This window comes from Trichosurus vulpecula, chromosome 7 (assembly GCF_011100635.1).
Source record: "Trichosurus vulpecula isolate mTriVul1 chromosome 7, mTriVul1.pri, whole genome shotgun sequence".
Taxonomy (NCBI): Eukaryota; Metazoa; Chordata; class Mammalia; order Diprotodontia; family Phalangeridae; genus Trichosurus; species Trichosurus vulpecula.
Genome location: NC_050579.1, coordinates 246338605 through 246356465, shown reverse-complemented (window position 1 = coordinate 246356465; position 17861 = coordinate 246338605). Strand labels below are relative to the sequence as shown.

General features: G+C 44.3%; 1 protein-coding gene across 1 annotated transcript; it reads right to left on the bottom strand.

Annotated features, from left to right (window-relative positions):
- Positions 1 to 432: 432 nt before the first annotated feature.
- On the bottom strand, positions 433 to 11703 carry LOC118857279 (triggering receptor expressed on myeloid cells 2-like). Its single transcript, XM_036767952.1, has 5 exons — positions 11591 to 11703; positions 5568 to 5918; positions 1896 to 2004; positions 1230 to 1411; positions 433 to 804 (listed from the first exon to the last, which is right to left on the bottom strand). The coding sequence occupies exons 1-5, from the start codon at positions 11628 to 11630 to the stop codon at positions 788 to 790; spliced, it is 699 nt and encodes a 232-aa protein (XP_036623847.1). The 5' UTR covers positions 11631 to 11703; the 3' UTR covers positions 433 to 787.
- Between the last annotated feature and the right edge of the window lie 6158 nt (positions 11704 to 17861).

The following is a 17861-nucleotide window of genomic DNA, read 5'->3' as shown; positions in this document are numbered from 1 at the left end:
TACACATAGGTGAGAAAAAGAGTAAGCATCTCGCCATCACCCTTGCCCTGTTCCCTTCAAGGTGGAAATTGCAGTCTCTCTTATAATAAAGTATCCCAAATTCCGGAGATATCTATCCCATGCCATCACAAGCTCCAATCTATATAGATAACCCATGTGGACATACATCTCTTATATTTTGGCCTAATACATGTTACAGCATAACTGATTAAATTAAAGGACATCATGGTGGGGTAGGGGTGGAAGGGGGAGAGTCAGAGATGTCTTCAAGGGGGACTGAAAAAACATGATGGTGCTACTGAATGGCCCTTGGTGCCTCCCAGGGCCAGATACTTCTCCTTCCATTCCCACTCAAAATCTCCCTTCCTCCCCGGGCTCTTAATCCAGACTACCTTAACCTTAAACATAAAAAAGACTGATTTTTATCAACAAATTCCTTTAATGTCATGTTATACAGAATTCTGCTTGTTTCTATTTACAAGTTCCTGCTCAACTCTCTTAGCTGCATCTGGGAGCAGTGTGAGGGACTTGGGACAGACGGACCTGCCTCTACTCTCCACAAGGCAGGCAGAAGGTCTGTGCGTATTCCACCAAGGTAGAACACATGTGTTGGCCCATGAGAATCAGTGAATGGACATATTAGTAGTTTGACTAGTGTGTGGCGCCTCAGGAGGCTTCAAGAGTGTTATGGAGGGTATGGTGGGGTGGAGGAAGGTGTGGAAAATTGGCTGGAATCCAAAGTTGCTCCTCTTCTCCCTCCTCTTGGCCACAGGAGTAGAATTTCCTTTCAGACTTCACCTTGCCCTGCAAAATACAGAACAATCTAACATTTACATGGCCACTTTCCCGCTTGCCTTGTGGAAAGTCGGGGCTGAATGTAGACTTGCAGAAATGAATAGGTGGCATAGTGGACAGAATGCTGGACTTAGACTCAGGAAGACCCAAGTTCAAATCTTGCCTTACACACTTAGAAAAAACATGACCCTGGACAAGTCACCGAAGTTCTGTCTGCCTTGGTCTCCTCCTCTATAACATGGGGATAATAATAGCATCTACTTCCCAGTGTCATTGTGAGGATCGCATGGGAATGTATACACACACACCTCGTACACACACACACACACACACACACACACACACTATAGCACACTATATCCTACCTTCCCAACCTCAAATCACCCCCCACATCTTCCCTATCTCTTTCTTGCTAGACACCTCTCCACGCTCACCTGGCAGGGGTTGGAGCTGGTACCCGTGACTGTGCCTACTCTCTGGTTTCATCTTCTGGCTCCTCTTGTGCCAGGCTATGGCCCAGAGGAACCCTACAGCCAGGAGTTTGCTGATCAAGAGTCCGGCAACCAGGAATGAGAAGACAGTGGGGGAGAGTGGGTGCCTGGTTTCTGAAAGGCTCCTTTGGGAAGACAATAGCACAGAATTGTAGAGGTGGAAAGGACCTCAAAACCACATCATCCAACCCCTACCTGAACAAGAATCCCTTCTATAATATACCCAGCAAATAGTCCTTTAGTCTTTTCTTAACAATGACTCATGAGGGGGGACCAAATATTTTCTTTACCCAGGACAGCCTTCCTTCCCATTTTTGGATAACTCTAGTCAAATTTTCCTTACTTCAAAACAATGTGGGGGCTCTTGGGGTGGGGTGGCAGCATTGAGGACACAGGGTAGATAGAATTCACTTGTCCCCTCTCCAGAAAACTAACCAAGAGAAATCCCAGGAGCTTTTCCTCAATTCAGAATGTCTCTTCCTTGCTCCCAAATAGAGTTATTAGGGGGCCAGTGGTTAGAGGAGAACCCACATTAACCTGCTCAGTTTCTGGTGTCTAGAAGCAATCTAGGATTTTCCTGGAAAGTGGGTTAGGATTAGGGAGCTGTACCTGGAGATGCTGGCTTGGACTTCAGGGTCCTCAGGGCTCTGGGGCTCCTTCAAGATCTGGGGATCTTCAGGGATCCAGGAATCTCCTGAGCTTTGGGGTTCAAGGGGATCTATGGAAGAAAGCTCGGTTGTTCCTCCTGTCCATTCCTCCCCACCTCTGTGAGGCAGGCAGGGATCCAGATACTGAGAAGGTCCCCAAGATTCTTTGCTGACCCCATAGCACTCCAAGCATTTTTCCCCCAGGGCTCCTCTTTGTTCCTCTTTCTAATAATCTATTGCATATCTCTTTCCCCCCAGAGAGAGCCCCCATCACTCAGGATTATATTTCTTTCCTCAGGGCTCAGATAAGGGGTGGGAGGACTGTGAAAAAGAGGTGATTTATTCTCATTTGCCTTTTCAGTGTATTTGTGGAATGGAGAGGTATTTCAAGAAAGGAAGTGTCTATATAATGGTTCTAGAGTAGGAAGGATGAGATTTTCTTGGTTTCATGGAGTGGGGAATCACAAGAAATGTGTTGTAGGGGAGGATGGGTGTGAGGATGAGTGAAACATTTGGAGAGCACCCAACAGGTCAGCTGAAGAATTTGAATAATACATAATGGGAGATCCTGGGGCTAATATTTCAGGTCTGATCCCCTCATGGACCAGCCAGCTTCTCTCTCTGCTCTACAGTCATAGACTGTGCCATTCTTTTCTAACATTGACCCACCACCTTGAAGTCATATGCCATTGGTCACCAAAGGGAAGAGATTAGCAAATTCCATGCTGCTCATCCCCACTTCTGTAACCACAAACTCAGCATCATATAGGTTTAGAGTGGGAGATGTTAGAGATCATAAGCACAGATTTGGGCATGACTTGCTCAAGATAACAAAGTACTAAGTAGCAGAGGTGAAATCTGAACCCAGGAACCTCGGATCTGAAATCCAGCAAACTTTCTTTATCCTATCCTGTTCAAAGAGTATAACCTACTAACACTCACAGCCATCTACATGTAGTGCCTCCATTTCTCCTGTCATTCTCTTCTAAACCTTCTGATATCAGCTTCCAACTTCATTAAATTGAAACTTCTCTTACCAAAATTACCGGGGATCTCTTAATTGACAAATCTGATAGCCTTTTTTTAAAACAATGCTCATCCTTCTTGATCTCGCTATAACTTTTGACAACATCAATCACTCTGTTCCATACACACTTTTCTTTCTGTGAGTTCATGATACTGCCATGTTGTGGTTCTCCTCTTACCTGTCTGACTGCTTCTTCTTAGTCTGCTGTGATAGATCTTGAGCTAGGTCATATATACTGACCATAGGTATCCCTCAAGGTTCTGTCCTGGACACTTTTCCCTTCATCTTTATATTATTTTGCTTGATGATCTCATCAGCTTTCATGGGTTCAAGTATTATTTCCCTATGGATGATTTCCAGATCTAAATATCCACTCCAACCTTTCTCCTGATCTCCAGTTTCATATCAACACCTGCCTTTTGAATATCTTGAATTGGATGTTCTGAGGCATCTGAAACTCAACATGTCCAAAGCAGAACTCATTATCTTTTTCCCTAAACCCTTCCCTCTTCTGAACTTCCTTATTACCATGGAAGATACCACTACCTTCCCAGTTGCCCAGGCTCACAAATTCAGTGTCATCTTCAACTCTTCACTGGCCCTTATCCCAGTTAACCTATCTGCTGCTGTCTTGTTTCTACCTTCGTAGCACCTCCAATGTACGCTCCATTCTCCCTTATCATACAACTGCTTCCCTGGTGTAGACCCTCATCACCTATTGCAATACCCCACTGTTTGGTCTCTCTCCCTCAAGTCTCTTCCCATTCTAATCCATTCTACATTCAGTTACCAAAATGATTTTCTCCTGAACAATATCCTCTAGTGGCTCCATATCTTCTCCAGGATCAAATATATAATCTGGTTTTGAAAGCCCTTCGCCATCTGGTCTCTTCCTACTATTCTCTTCCACATACGCCATGATAGTTACAGGCCTGCTTATGACACTCCAGCTCCCAACTCTATTCCTTTTCAGGGGCTGTCTCCCATGTCTGACACGCTGCCCCTCCTCATCTCTGCCTCCTTGAAGACTCAGCTCAAATCCTACCTTCTGCGAGACACCTTTTTCCAGTCCTCCTTAAAGCTAGTGCTTAGCTTGAGATTAGCTTCCACTGACACTGTATATATTTAGTGTACAATTTTTTTGCATGTTGTTGTCTCCATTCAGATGTGAGTTCCTCAAGGGCAGGAATCATACTTTGGCCTCCCTATGCATGGTGCCTGGAACATTGTTGTTGTTCGGTTGTTTCAGTTGTGTCTGACTCTTCATGATATCATTTGGGGTTTTCTTGGCAGGGATACTGGAGTGATTAGCCATATCCTTCTCCAGCTTATTTTACAGGTGAGGAAACTGAAGTAAACAGGGTTAAGTGACTTGCCCAGGGTCACACAGCTAGTAAGTGTCTGTGGCAAGATTTGAACTCAGGTCTTCCTGAGTCCAGGCCTGGCACTCTATCCATTGTGCCACCTAACTGCCCCTGCTTGGAATATGGTAAGTGATTAATAGATGTTTGTTGGACGAAGTGTGGAAATTGAGTCCGTTGCTTTGAGCCCTGTGCTGCGGGGGACCCATCCTGCTATAGGAGTAAGAGTGGCAGTTATTCAAGGAGGTAGCCAGAGGGAGGAAAAGGAGGTGTTTTCCTCATCTACCGAAAAAGACCTGAAGAGTTCAGCCCTTGACCCCCTGGGTATAGATCCAGTAGTTCTGGTTCTCTAGAAATTGGTTCTCTAGAAAAAAATATTCACACACTTTTAAGCTTAATCTGCATTAACATTCTCTACCACCTTCTTAAGTCTACAGAGTAGACAACCAACAAAACAACAAATCAAGCCCTGATCTATATATAGCATTTGCTGATTTCTGTGGTTTAAATGCTCACATTGAAAATTTAACAATCGACTATCCAGAGCAGGTTCAGGCTGACTCCAGAAAATCCCTGCCTCCATCACTGCCCCCATTCTCCTGCAGAAGTGGGGCTGACCCTTATCCATAATTTACTACCCTTTCTACTCTTCCTCATGACCCTTCAAGCTGCATATTCCCTTTGTGATATCACCTCTTCTGCTTTTCCCCTTCCAGGCTACCCTGGATATTTTTTTGAACCAGTCTTCACCTGGATAAAAATTTTGGTTTGGAATTAAGGAAATGTGTGTGTGGGGAGGGGTGGGGAAGGAGAATTGGGGATGCAGCTCATGCCTGCCAACATTTACAGTACATTATCAGGAGCAGAAACAGTAGGATTGTGCACTGGAAAGAATTCTGAACTTGGAATCAGAACTCCATTCAAACCCTGGTTGTACCACTGAATCACTGTGATATTAGCAATTCAGTAAACTTGTTGGGGCCTCAGTCTCTGATTCCATAGAGTGGAAATGTTGCATTAGGGGATCTCATCTCTAAGGTTCCTTTCAGTTCTTTCGTTCTGTGATTTTTTTTCTTTGAGGCAATGGGGTTAAGTGACTGGCCCAGGATGACACAGCTAGTAAGTGTCTGAGACTGGATTTGAACTCAGGTCTTCCTGACTACAAGGCCAGTGCTCTATCTGCCTGCCATCTACCTGCCCCTTGTTCTGTGATTCTGAAATAGGGTCCAGTGATGCGACTACTCACCCTTGAGCACCTCCACCATCACCTTCCGCAGAATGTCTGCCTCCCCATCCTGGTGGCTCTGGCATTGATAGAGTCCAGCATCGTGGGCACGGAGGTCTTTGAGAGTGATGGTCAGCCTGCCAGCCAGGGCATCATCAGCAATGCCTGTGCTCCCATTCCACTTCTTTAAGAAGGCTATCAGCCAGGAGCGGCGAGCACTGACCACATGTTGGCAGTGCCCCTCCTGCTCATGCTGCCGGCACCAGGACTTCAGCTGCCCCCAGTACTTTGCAGGGTCGTAAGGACAGGAGATAAACAAGGTCTGGCCCTGCACAGCCTGCAGTACTGTGGTGTTATGGGTGTGGGAGAACTCTGTGGGAGACAGACATGAGATGAAAGAGTAGGCATAAGCCCCAAGGAAGCCAAAGATAGAGTGGTCTCGTATATACCAAAGTCTTCACAGCAGCAATTTTTGTGGCAGTAAAATAGTAGAACTACAGTAGGAAGGCTTGTATGTATTAATGTAGAGTGAAATCAGGGCAGCTAGGTGGCATAGTAGATAGAGGCCTGGGTCTGGGGTCAGGAAGACTCATCGTCCTAAGTTCAAATCGAGCCTTTGGCATTTACTAGCTGTGTTACTCTGGGCAAGTCACCTAACCTTGTTTGCCTCAGTTTCCTGATCTGTAAAATGAGCTGGAGAAGGAAATGTCAAACCACCCCAGTATCTCTGTCAAGAAAACTCCAAATGGGGTCACAAAGAGTCAAGTGAACAACAGTGAAATCAATAGTACACCAGGAACAATTCACACAATCACGACAATAATGGAAATGAAAATAACTCTAAAAGGTAGTAGAACTCATTAATTATATGAACAATCAAAGACCTGGAGAATTGTTGGTTAAACAGTCAGTTAGTCAATAAGCATTTATTAATCACCTAGTATTTACTAGGCACTGGACTAAGCCCTGTTTACAAAGAAAGACAAAAGATAGGCCCTTCTCTCAAGCAACTCAGTAGAAAGATAATAGACTATGGACAAGGAAGGTGGTTTGCACTATCATGATTCCCAAGCTTATTGGTTTTTGCATAATTGCTTTCTCTCTCTCTCATTTTCTTTTTATAAAAGAGGGGTCAATGTGTGTATATAGGCAATTTAAGAGGAATAACTTTTTTAAGGCATCAATACAAGTAGAAATGCACAAGAGGTAAAAAAGTGAGTGAGACTCTGGGAACCCAACCTAGCCTAAGGACCCAGAAATGGAAGGGGAGGGAACTGAGAGACAACTGGAGGAGAAGGAAGAAAGCTGGCGTATACTTGGGGAGGGGGAGGGGAGACGAGCACACAGGGAAGATGAAGAGGAGACTGGAAGGCATAAGGAAGTATATGCATGCCCAAGACAACGCCAATTTTTATTGATTATCTAGTTTTCTCTATCTGTGCCAGCCTTGCCCATTGAGAGACTCGGACTGACAAAACACTTTTCCCACCTAATGTAAGCTAAGACCTCTCCTCTCTTCCAAGGGTCTAGACTTTAAGGTCTGCAGGAACACCCAGGAACCAGAGGAACACCCTGGAATGATTCAAAATCCTGAGGCTTAAATAGGAATGAGAGTGGGGGATATGGGTGGGACAGTTAGGTGGCAAAGTTAATAGAGCTCCAGGCCTGGAGTTGGAAAGACCCTTCTTCAAAACTGGCTTCACTTACTAGCTTTGTGACCCTGGGCAAGTCACTGAAATGCTGTTTGCCTCAGTTTGCTCATCTGTAAAATGAGCTGGAGAAGGAAATGGCAAACCACTCCAGGATCTTTGCCAAGAAAACCTGAAAGGGGGTCACAGAGAGACAGACATGACTGAAACAATCCAGCAATATTAACATAACAATGGGGGTTATAGGGTCTGGATTAGGTTGGAAAGTGAGTTCCTTATCTTTGGAGGTCTTCAAGCCGTGTCTGGCTGCCCGCAGATGACGGGTAAGGGATGCTTGTCTTGTATAGGTTGGAACAGACGATGCCTTCTGAGATCCTTTCCCAGTCTGGGAGGCTTTGAGTGGCCTGCTCTTCCCCTGCTGTCCCTTCAGGGTCTCACTGGTGACTTTTCAGCATCCCACTCTTTCCTGCCTTGTTCTTTTTGCTTCCTCATTTTTCATAGATTGTTCTCCTTTTGTCTCTAACTTGTTTCAGGGCTATTTTAGGCAACAAAGACAGCTCTGATTTGGGAGCCCCTCTCTTTGGCTGAGGGAGCAATGGTCATTGGAGAGCTAGATCCAATTTAGGGATATGCTGGTAAATGTTTAGCAACTAGATATCGGGGAAAATATATGTACAACATACTTTCAAATTTAATCTGAATTATTAATATTTTCTCCATCATTTTTTAAAGTCTAGAGATAATCAATGAAACTACAAATCAAACCCTGGCTTGTAGCATTTGCCAGTCTCTGAGGTACATATCTTGTTATAAATATTCTGAGGTATAAATTGTTGTTCATTCGGTTTCAGTCATATCCAAGTCTTCATGATCCTATTTGGGGTTTTCTTGGCAAAGATACTGTAGTGGTTTGCCATTTCCTTCCCCAGCTCATTTGACAGATGAGGAAACCAAGGCAAACAGGCTTAGGTGACTTGCCCAGGGTCACAGAGCTAGTAAGTGTCTGAGGACTGATTTGACACTAGCCCTGGCACTCTCTCCACTGAGCTATCTAGTTGCCCTAAGGTATAAATACCCACACTGAAAATTTAACAATCAGCTCTCGCAAGCCAGTAGTTACTGGCTCCAGCACACCAGCACTCTATTTCCTCATTAGTGGAAGTTACAGAGGACCCATAAACAAGAAACATTCTGCTTGACAAAGTACTGTGGAACTCTAGAGTCGGAGGAGCTGGGTTCAAATGCTACCAGTGATGCTTCCCACTTATGTGACCTATCCTATGAATCACCTAGAATCCCTGGGCCTCAGTTTCAACATCCGTAAAAGGAAAGCATCTGACTAGATGGTCTGTGAGGTCTCTCTCTTCCAGCTCTAGAGCTATGATGCTATGATCATTTTGTACTTTCTTCTTTCCATCCTTTGCCCTTCCTAGAAGACTGTAATGTTATAGGCTCATTTTGAGGACAGGGACTGTATTATAAGTATTTATGTATGTACGTGCATGTATATAGATAGATATAGATAAAGATACAGATATCTTTTCATCTTTGGAGTCCCAGCACCTTGCATGTTTTTTGAACTGAATTGAATTTCCTCTCAGGCCCTTCATCTAGATAGGGTCCTGATTGTTGTAGAGAGAAAAAAAACCATGAAGTTGGCATCAGGAGGCCTGTATTCTAGAGTTGGCTTTGCTATTAACTAAGCAGATAGCCTCAGAGAAGGTATTTTCTCTCGGTGGGCTTGCATTTTCTCATCTTTCTTCTCCAGGTTGTATGCCAGACTTTCTCTACCATGCATGCTGTTGCATCAAGTGCCCGTCCTCCTTCCAGTCAATGTTTCCTCCTCATGTGTAGTTTTTCCCCATTAGAATGTAAGCTCCTTGAGGGTGGGCGCTGTCTTTGTATTTGTATTTTTATATACTGGGCTGTTAGCATAGTTCCCAACCAGTATACAGCAAGCACCTAATAAATGCTTGCTGATAAACTAATCCATGAAATGAGGAGGTTGGACTCAACCATCATTAAGGTTTCTTCTAATGTGGACATTCTATGACTCCCTTCAAACTTTCAGGCTCTGTGATCCTCTCTATTCCCTGATTCTATCCTACACATACCATAGATTACAGATATCTTTTTCGTTTGTTTGTTTGTTTGTTTTGGCAATTTGGGTTAAGTGACTTGCCCAGGGTCACACAGCTAGTAAGACAAGTGTCTGAGGCTAGATTTGAACTCAGGTCCTCCTGACTCCAGGGCTAGTGGTCTATCCATTGCTCCACCTTGATTACAGATGTCTTAAAGATAGGTTTGATGCAAAGTCCCAACAGCTCAGATCCTGTCAGCAGAATCTGAACCCCCTTCTTTCTGCCGAGCAAAGGGAAAATTGCCTCCTGTGCAAGTTGCTTCTGTTCCTTCTCCTTGATGGCTGCCGCCCCCTCCCCCTCTTTCCCTCCACCTTGGCCAGAGAGGCCAGGGACTCATCACTGGAGGCCGATAGTCACAGATAATGAGCTAGTGACGTTGTGGTGAGAGCCTGATGGTTTCAGTGAGACCTGGAAGGATTTGCATGAAGTGATACAGAATGATGCGAGCAGAATAAGGAGAACAATTTATACAATAACAACCACTTTGTAAAAACAAACAATTTTCAAAGCCCTAAGAACTCAGATCCATGTGATGACCAACCGCCATTCCAGAGGGCCTGTGTTGAAGCAGGCTACCCAGCTCCCGACAGATCAGCGATGAATTCAGTGCACAATAAGATGCACACTTCTGGATAAGGCCCCAAATTCTGGAACTTGTTTTGCTTGACTATGCATATTTGTTAGAAAGGTTCAAAACTTACTGCACAATGGTGGTGGTGGATGGGGGGGCAGATGGGAAGGAGAGAAAATAGATTTTTGTTGATTAAAATACCAATAATAATAATAAAATTTAATTCAAAAATAATCAAACAACAAAGAAAGAGCCCCAGATTTTTGTATCAAAAGATCTGGATTCATATCTTGATTCTGCTACTTGTTGGCTGCATGACTTGTTTAGACCTCAGTTTACATATCTGTAAAACTAGAAGATTGTACTACTTGTTCTCTGAGGTTCTTGCCAGTTGTAAGCCTATGACACTGACCTGCCTTATAGAAACAACAAGAGACACCACGGTTGAGTAGTAAGCTACAGAGATCATTCCATTTATCCCTGTGATTACTGAAATGATACTCCAGCCATAGCCCAGCCCATAGTCCCAACCCAGAGGGCTGCCCTATATCATTTTGGCTGATGTAAGGAAACTGAGATTTCACTGTTATGGCCAATTTTCTGAGGCAAAACCCACTGAACTCAAGTTCTGGCAATGCGTCATGGGTAGAGGAGATGTCAGTGTTGACCTCCATCCTGGGAGCAGGTCCAAGATTCAGGGGCTAAAAGCATCCTTTCTCAAAGAACATCTTTTTTCTTTTCTCCATTTTTTCCTCTTACTAAGCTTTGATGGCAGGGGTGCCTGCTCGTTAAGCAGGAGAGTGTCTGGCAACCCTATTATTGGCATCTGTTACACACTATCCTCTGTCACTCCCTTAAGACTGACCTTATATTAAGGCAAAATGTGTGTGTGTGTGTGTGTGTGTGTGTGTGTGTGTGTTTGTGTGTGTTGGGGGTGGGGGCATCATGAATGCTCAAGAAGATCCCTCACTACTGACTGGAGCTGGAAACCCACATCATTAATACTTCATCCCTCTTAAAATGAAAAGGGGCCACCAGGGATGGTACAACCTTAAACACTTACACTTCAGAGTGAATAAAGGACCCAGAATCCTAGACTGGAATGGACCTCAGAGGCCACCTATTCCAACTGCCTCATTTTACAGATGAGGAAACTGAGGCCCAGGAAGGCTGCAACTTACCCAAGGTCACACTCTCAGAGGCAGGATTTGAACCCAAGTCCTCTGACTCCAGAGCCAGGGCTTTTCCGACTGTATTAACCCTGCCACTTTGCAGTAGGGGAAACTGAGGTCCAGAGAGAGGAATGAGTTTGAGTCATAGGCAGGACTAGAATCCAAGTATCTTAACACTCAACCCCTGACTTTGTGGTGAAGGCATATTTTACCAGGAGGTGGGGGAAGGTGAGAATAAGAGTATCAGGAACTTGGTGGGAGGGGGTGCTGCTGTAGAGGGGGGAAAGAACAGGAGATCTGTGAACACCAAAGTTCCCACCTACTTCACAGGTTTGCTGAGCCCACCTCCCCCAACTCCTAGGCTCACGCTGCCTCTCACTGGAGGATTGGGAGGAAAGGGAGGTGATTGGAGAAGAGGGCCATTGGAGGAGAGGGAGGAAAGAGGAAATAACAGACAAAAGGGAGGGATGGGAGAAGGTAAGGGGGAGGGGGTACTTGGCGCTCCTCCTACCTGTGATAGAGAGCAGGATGAGGAGACCCAGCAGCCTCATGTCTCCTTGTCCAGGATGGAAGGAAGAAGAAAGACAGCCAGCGAGTAGCAGGAACAACTTGAACAAAGGACAATTTTCCCTTTGCTCTGCAGGAAAGAGAGGGGTCAGGCACTGAGAACAGGAAATGGGCTGCCCAGGGATTGGGCAACAGAGTCGGAACAGGAGTCTGACTTGGTGATGCACAGAAATGGGGGGGAGCATCTCAGTAGGGGGGTGAATCAAGGGACCTAGGAGAGAGCAGGAAGGGGAGGGAGAGAGGGAGAGAAATAGATGGAAGACACATGGAGGATAAAGAAAAAACCATAAGGGGTGTGTGTGTGTGTGTGTGTACATACATGTATGTATATATGTATATACACATACACACATATATAATACATGTTTAAAAACATACACATGCACACCCATATATGTCCTGGCCAGAAGATCCCAGAATTCCAGACTGCTTCAGAAGACATTACCTCACTCTCTGTGCCTCAGTCAGGACAGTTCCAGACCTAGCCTAGATAGCTGTATGTCTATCTTATGGTTGTGGGGAAAGCAGTGATTTAGGTTAGCTAGAGGAATATAGCACAAAGGTTTAGAGCTCCATCTTGTCCTTGCCAGTCTTACAAAATGAAGCTCCAGGAAAATTAACTAGTATCGAATTTAATTCAATAAACATTTATTAAGCACCCACTAAGTGCCAGGCACTGTGCCTGGGGACACAAATAAGAAAAAGGGCTTTACAATCTAATAGGGGAAGACAACACACAAAAGGAATCTGAGGATGGGGCAGAGGCATCTTATTCTATCTTTCTGTGGAGCTGGAACCAAGAGCTGCAGATGGAAAATAGTGTGAGATGAAAGTCCAAATCCTGCCCTGGGAGGGGCTTAGTTATCCACCCTCCACCCTCCAATCAGAGGACAGAGTTTACTAACCCAACCCAAACATCAGGTAAGAATGTAAGGAGTTAGGAAGGAAGGAAACAAGCATTTATTAAGATCCATTTATTATGTGCCAAGTGCTTCACAATTATTATCTCATTTGATCTGTACAATAATCCTGAGAAGGAGGTGTTATTGTTTACCCCCATTTTACAGATGAGAAAACTGAGGCAGACAGAGGTTAAATGACAGGTCCAGGGTCACTTAGCTAGTAAGTACTTTCAGGCTGGATTTGAATTCAGGATATTCCTTATTCCAAGCCCAAGCTATCCAGAGTAATTCCTAAGACAGATTTTTCTGTGTAGATTAGTTCATATAGTCTTAGATCTGGAAGGGATCTCAGAGGCCATCTAGTCCTACCCCCTTATTTAACTGATGGGGAAACTGAAGTTTAGAAGCTGTCTGTAGCCACAAAAAAGCTTTAAAAGAAAAAAAAAAGCCCTGAGGTTATGCACTACTAGAGTCATCAAAGAGCTGACTCAGCAGGTGACAATAGCAACTCAGCAGAGAATGAACAGCTGACATTCAATGGAGAAAACAGATGACATCGGTAAGGGCTATCAGTCAAAGTAGTAGAAGTATTTGACTAAAGTGGGGTAGCTAGGTCGTGCAGTGGATAGTGCCCTGGGCTTGGAATCAGGGAGACTCATCTTCCCGAGTTCAAATCCAATGTCAGACACTTACTGGCTATGTGACCCTGGGCAATTAAGTCACTTAACTTAGTTTCCTCTTTTGTAAAATGAGCTGGAAAAGGAAATGGCACTCCATTTATCTTTGCCAAGAAAACCCTATAAGACAACAGTAAGAAATGTGAAAGTAGGAATTCCCTCTCCTCACAGTGGTGTGGGAATCTGTGAGAAATCTTGCCCCTGGGTATATGAGAGGGTTTTCCTTCTTACTTACCTTCTTTCTTGGCAATAAATGGACAAAGAGCAGACCTCAGAGATGGGACAACCTGGGTTCAAGTCCTGTCTCTGACTAGTTGTGTGACCCTGGGCAAATCATGTAACCTCTCAATGCCCTAAATAACTGTCTAAGACTAGAAATTGCAAAGAAGGTCTTTATTGGTGGAAGGAGTTTATTGTTGAAATCACCAGTCTGATAAAAATCTCTCAGTTTCTCAAGTAATCTCTCTTTTGTTTGGTTCTATCAATGGTTTCATTTGGACTTGGGTGGGGAGAGATGCGATTAAAATATCTGACTCAGATCTCTGAATTTGAGGAGATGTGGGGTCCTGACCCAGAAACATGGGGGAGTTTCTGCCCCCTTGGATATTATAGCAAGATTCTTGACACTATGGCCAAAGCAGTCCCAAGGTGCTTGCAAGCGGTTGTGGCAGTGGTCAATTTGCTCGAATCTGTTGCTCATGCGGTGTTGGATTCCCTTTTGTGTTTGTTACTCAACAGTTACCACACTCAGCATTTTTCAGCCAGACACTTCACCAATTTAGAAACTGGTCTCCTCAGCAAGTCCAATGTCACCATTGAGCCCTTCTGAAGAAAACTCCTGCTGCTGTTTGGATGATGGAGCCCACTGGTCACCTGATTGCAGTCATCTGGAAGGGTCAGAAGCCACTGACTGTAGATGTAGACAGTGTCTCCCAAGAGACAAAGAAAATGACATCCAATGTTGACAGTGGTCCCAAGACTCAGGATGTGGGCTGACTAATTCTGAATATTTTATCTTGCTTTGCTATTGTGTTTTTGTTATTGCCTTCTTGAATATTTTGATTAGAGTCTTAGGAGCTCCCATGCCTATGTTTAAGCTTCTAATAATTCTTATTACCTTGGTCTCTGGTTATTTCCTGGGGATCTCCATCTACTGGCCCTTGCCCTGATTCCCCTAATCAGGTTGCTCTTGGGCTTGATCTACACCTACTCCTGTTTCTACCACCAGATGCCTGCAATATGAGGCCAGTTCAAAAAGGATGATATTGTGGTTAACCAGACCTTTTCAGCCAAGGCTCCAATAGGGCTGTTCTTCCTTTGTGTCACCTCTCTCTGTCTTACTATTCTCCCTTTTTGGAGTGGGACCTGTGGACTTGTGTTCCAGTACCATCCATGCTGGTCAAGCTTCCTCTGCTGGTGGTGGTCTGTTGGCAGGATTAGGAGCTTCACTGCACAGTGAAGTAACCCTCTCATAGCTCTCTGCTCAGGGGGCCTGAGACATCAACACCACTGCCTACTCCATGCTGTGAGTTCAGGGTCAACTCAATTCTTTGGCCAAAGTGGTTCTATAGAATCCTCAGGTGGCCTTACCTCCTGTAACCAGAATGACCTTTGTTTTCTTTGAGTGACTCAATTTATCTCAGTGAGCTTTACTAGGTGCTAAGCCCCAGGCCCAAACCCCAATAGGTGTTAACGTAATCCATGTGGATGTGAACCTCCCAAGGTCCTAAGGGGAGGGGCCAACTCAAGAACCAATCACCAGAGCCTGAGCTCTGGTGATTCAGATGATGTTTGATGTCTGAAGGGATAAGAAGGGAGGACAGAGTCATTTGTGCTGGGGCTCTGGAGATGGTGTTGATGAGGAGACTCTGGGCAGCTGTAGCTAAGGAGCCCTCCAGCTTGTAAACCTGGATGCTGAAACTTTGTTGAACTCTGGTAACTATGTGTTGGGATTTGAATCAGACAGTCTGTTGCTGTTTGTAATTTGTTTGCATTTTGTTTTGAAGTTCAGCGTGCTGGTTTTTTCCCCTGAACTAACTGAATGATATTTGAATGTTGAATTAAAAGTAAGCTCATCAACCCCTTCACATTGCTTTCCTTAATTAAGCAGGTCAGAAGAACCTGTGCTGTTGGCAGCTTTCTGGGTGCTGGCTGTGGGTGAATCTTATACCCCCACAGAAGCTGCTAGCCAGGTTGTTGAAACACCTCTTCAAGTGAGAGAGCCTGCAAATTCATGAAAGAGGATTGTTATTTGTCCATGAACAAATCCAGACCAGAGGTGAATGACATCACTGAAATCATCCAAAATATCGACCCGTATTCCTCCTGGCACACATTTTCAAGCTCCCTGGACCTCTTTGGGTGGCTATCTGGGGGCTTGGGCCTTATCTTCCACTCTATTTTGCTTTGCTTGGTCACTTTGCCCACCTTAGTAACCTTCAGTTTCACTGGTTTCAAGCTTGTTATCATTGTCTCTCTTGGCTCCACTGCCTTAATTAATCAGATCATGCTCCATGTTGTTGTCCCACTTTGGCCATCAGGGGATGGACCGTCCATCCCTTCAGCCAAAAGGAAGGAATATAGAGACTGTGAAATTGAGTTAACAGAGGAATGCATTTAACAACCTTGAGTTGCAGCTTCCTTACTATCCAGGAGAAGGTGAAGGCTTGGAAAACTCAGAACCAGCCAATCAGAGCCTGCCTCCTGCTTGACATAACTGTGATCCTCTGCTGCAAGTCCTGAAACTAGTTGCTAAAGCAAACCCAGAGCCAGGAAGGCATGCTGGGGCTTGCACCACAAGAAGTGTCTACATGCAGCTTTTACCTGATTATGAATACCTAGAAAATGCAAGGCTACTTCCAGAGACCATTATCTAGAATTAACCAACACTGTGGTTTTTAGCTTTAAATATTCTGATGTAACCCATTCCTGGTGGGCTCTCATATTAGGTTCTGGGTTGCTCCACTTGCAAGCTAACTTTGCCTACATAATAAAGCTGACTTCTGCTTCAGACTCCCTAGTGTCCTGGCTTTGTTCTTTTGGTACTTCCCCAGGGCTTGAGCTTGGGATTTTGGGGACCCTGGACTTGAAATTAACAATTCTAAAGAACTAGGTGGCTCAATGGATACAGCCCTGGGCCTGGAGTCAGGAAGACCTGAATTTAAATCTGACCTCAGACACTTACTAGCTGGGCAAGTCACTTCACTCTATTTGCCTCAGTTTCTTCAGCTATAAAATGAGCTGGAGAAGGAAATGGCAAACCGCTCTAGTATCTCTGCCAAGAAAATCCCAAATGGGGTCATGAAGAGTCAGGTATGATTGAAAAATGACTGAACAACCAACAACGAAAGAGGCACAAACCTGGAGAAGCCAAACCTATGGGCAATCATAGGTACTACGTTGTTAAAAGCATCAAGAGGATGAGACAGTTGATGGCTTTTAGGAGAAGTCTGGTATAGTATTCAACAACTCAGTCAAACTTTCTTGTCTAGTCTCAGTTCCTCCTCCTGCAATTTAAGCCTCTGAGTCATTATATTTGTTCTCTCTGGAAATAGAGAATAGATGTTCAGTGTCCTCTGGACTTGGTGAATTATTCTGTCTCCTCAGGCTTTCCTTCTTAGAGATAAACAGCTGAAGTCTTATGTCTAGGGTTCTTTTTCAGTTCTTTTTTTTTAAATAGTATTTTATTTTTCCAATTATATGTAAAGACAATTTTTAACATTCAGTTTTACAAAACTTTGAGTTCCAAATTTTTCTTCCTCCCTCCCCTCTCCTCTTCCTAAAATGGTAAGCAATTTGATATAGGTTATATATGTGCAATTACATAAAACATATTTCCATATTAGTCATGTTGTGAAAGAAGAAACAGACCAAAAGGAAACACACACACACACACACACACACACACACACACACACACACACAGAGTATGCTTCAATCTGTATCCAGACTCTATCACTTCTTTCTCTGAATGTGGATATTATTTTCCACCATGAGTCCTTTGTAATTGTATTGGACCATTGTATTGCTCAGAAGAGCTAAGTCATTCGTACTTGATCATCATACAATGTTGCTGTTACTGTGTACAATGTTCTCCTAATTCTGCTCATTTCACTTTGCATCAGTTCATGTAAGTCTTTCCAGGTTTCTCTGAAATCTGCCTGCTCATCATTTCTTATCGTACAGTAGCATTCCATTCCATTCATATACCAGAGCTTGCTCAGCCATCCCCCATCTGATAGACATCTTCTCCAGTTCTGAAGCATCACCACATCATTATAAGGCAGACAGCAAATCTAGACTCTAATAGAGCCTTGACCAAGGCATAAAATCAGACCTTAAGAGCTGGGAGGGTCTAGTCTATGTCAGCTAGTCTAACCCCTTTATTTCATAAATGGGGAAACTGAGGTAGTAACTCAGCCAAGTCCACACAGCAAGACAATGTCAAAGTGGGGACCAGAAGCCTACTCTCCTACCTGTCTACCTGGCAGGTGGGTGTAGTAGAGTTCTGGGCTCAGAGTCAGGAAGACCTGAGTACTTACTACCTATATTCACTGGCCTTAGATACTTTCTCACTGCCTCTGGGCAAATCACAACCTCTTTCTGACCCAGTTTCCTCAATTATAAAATGGGGAAT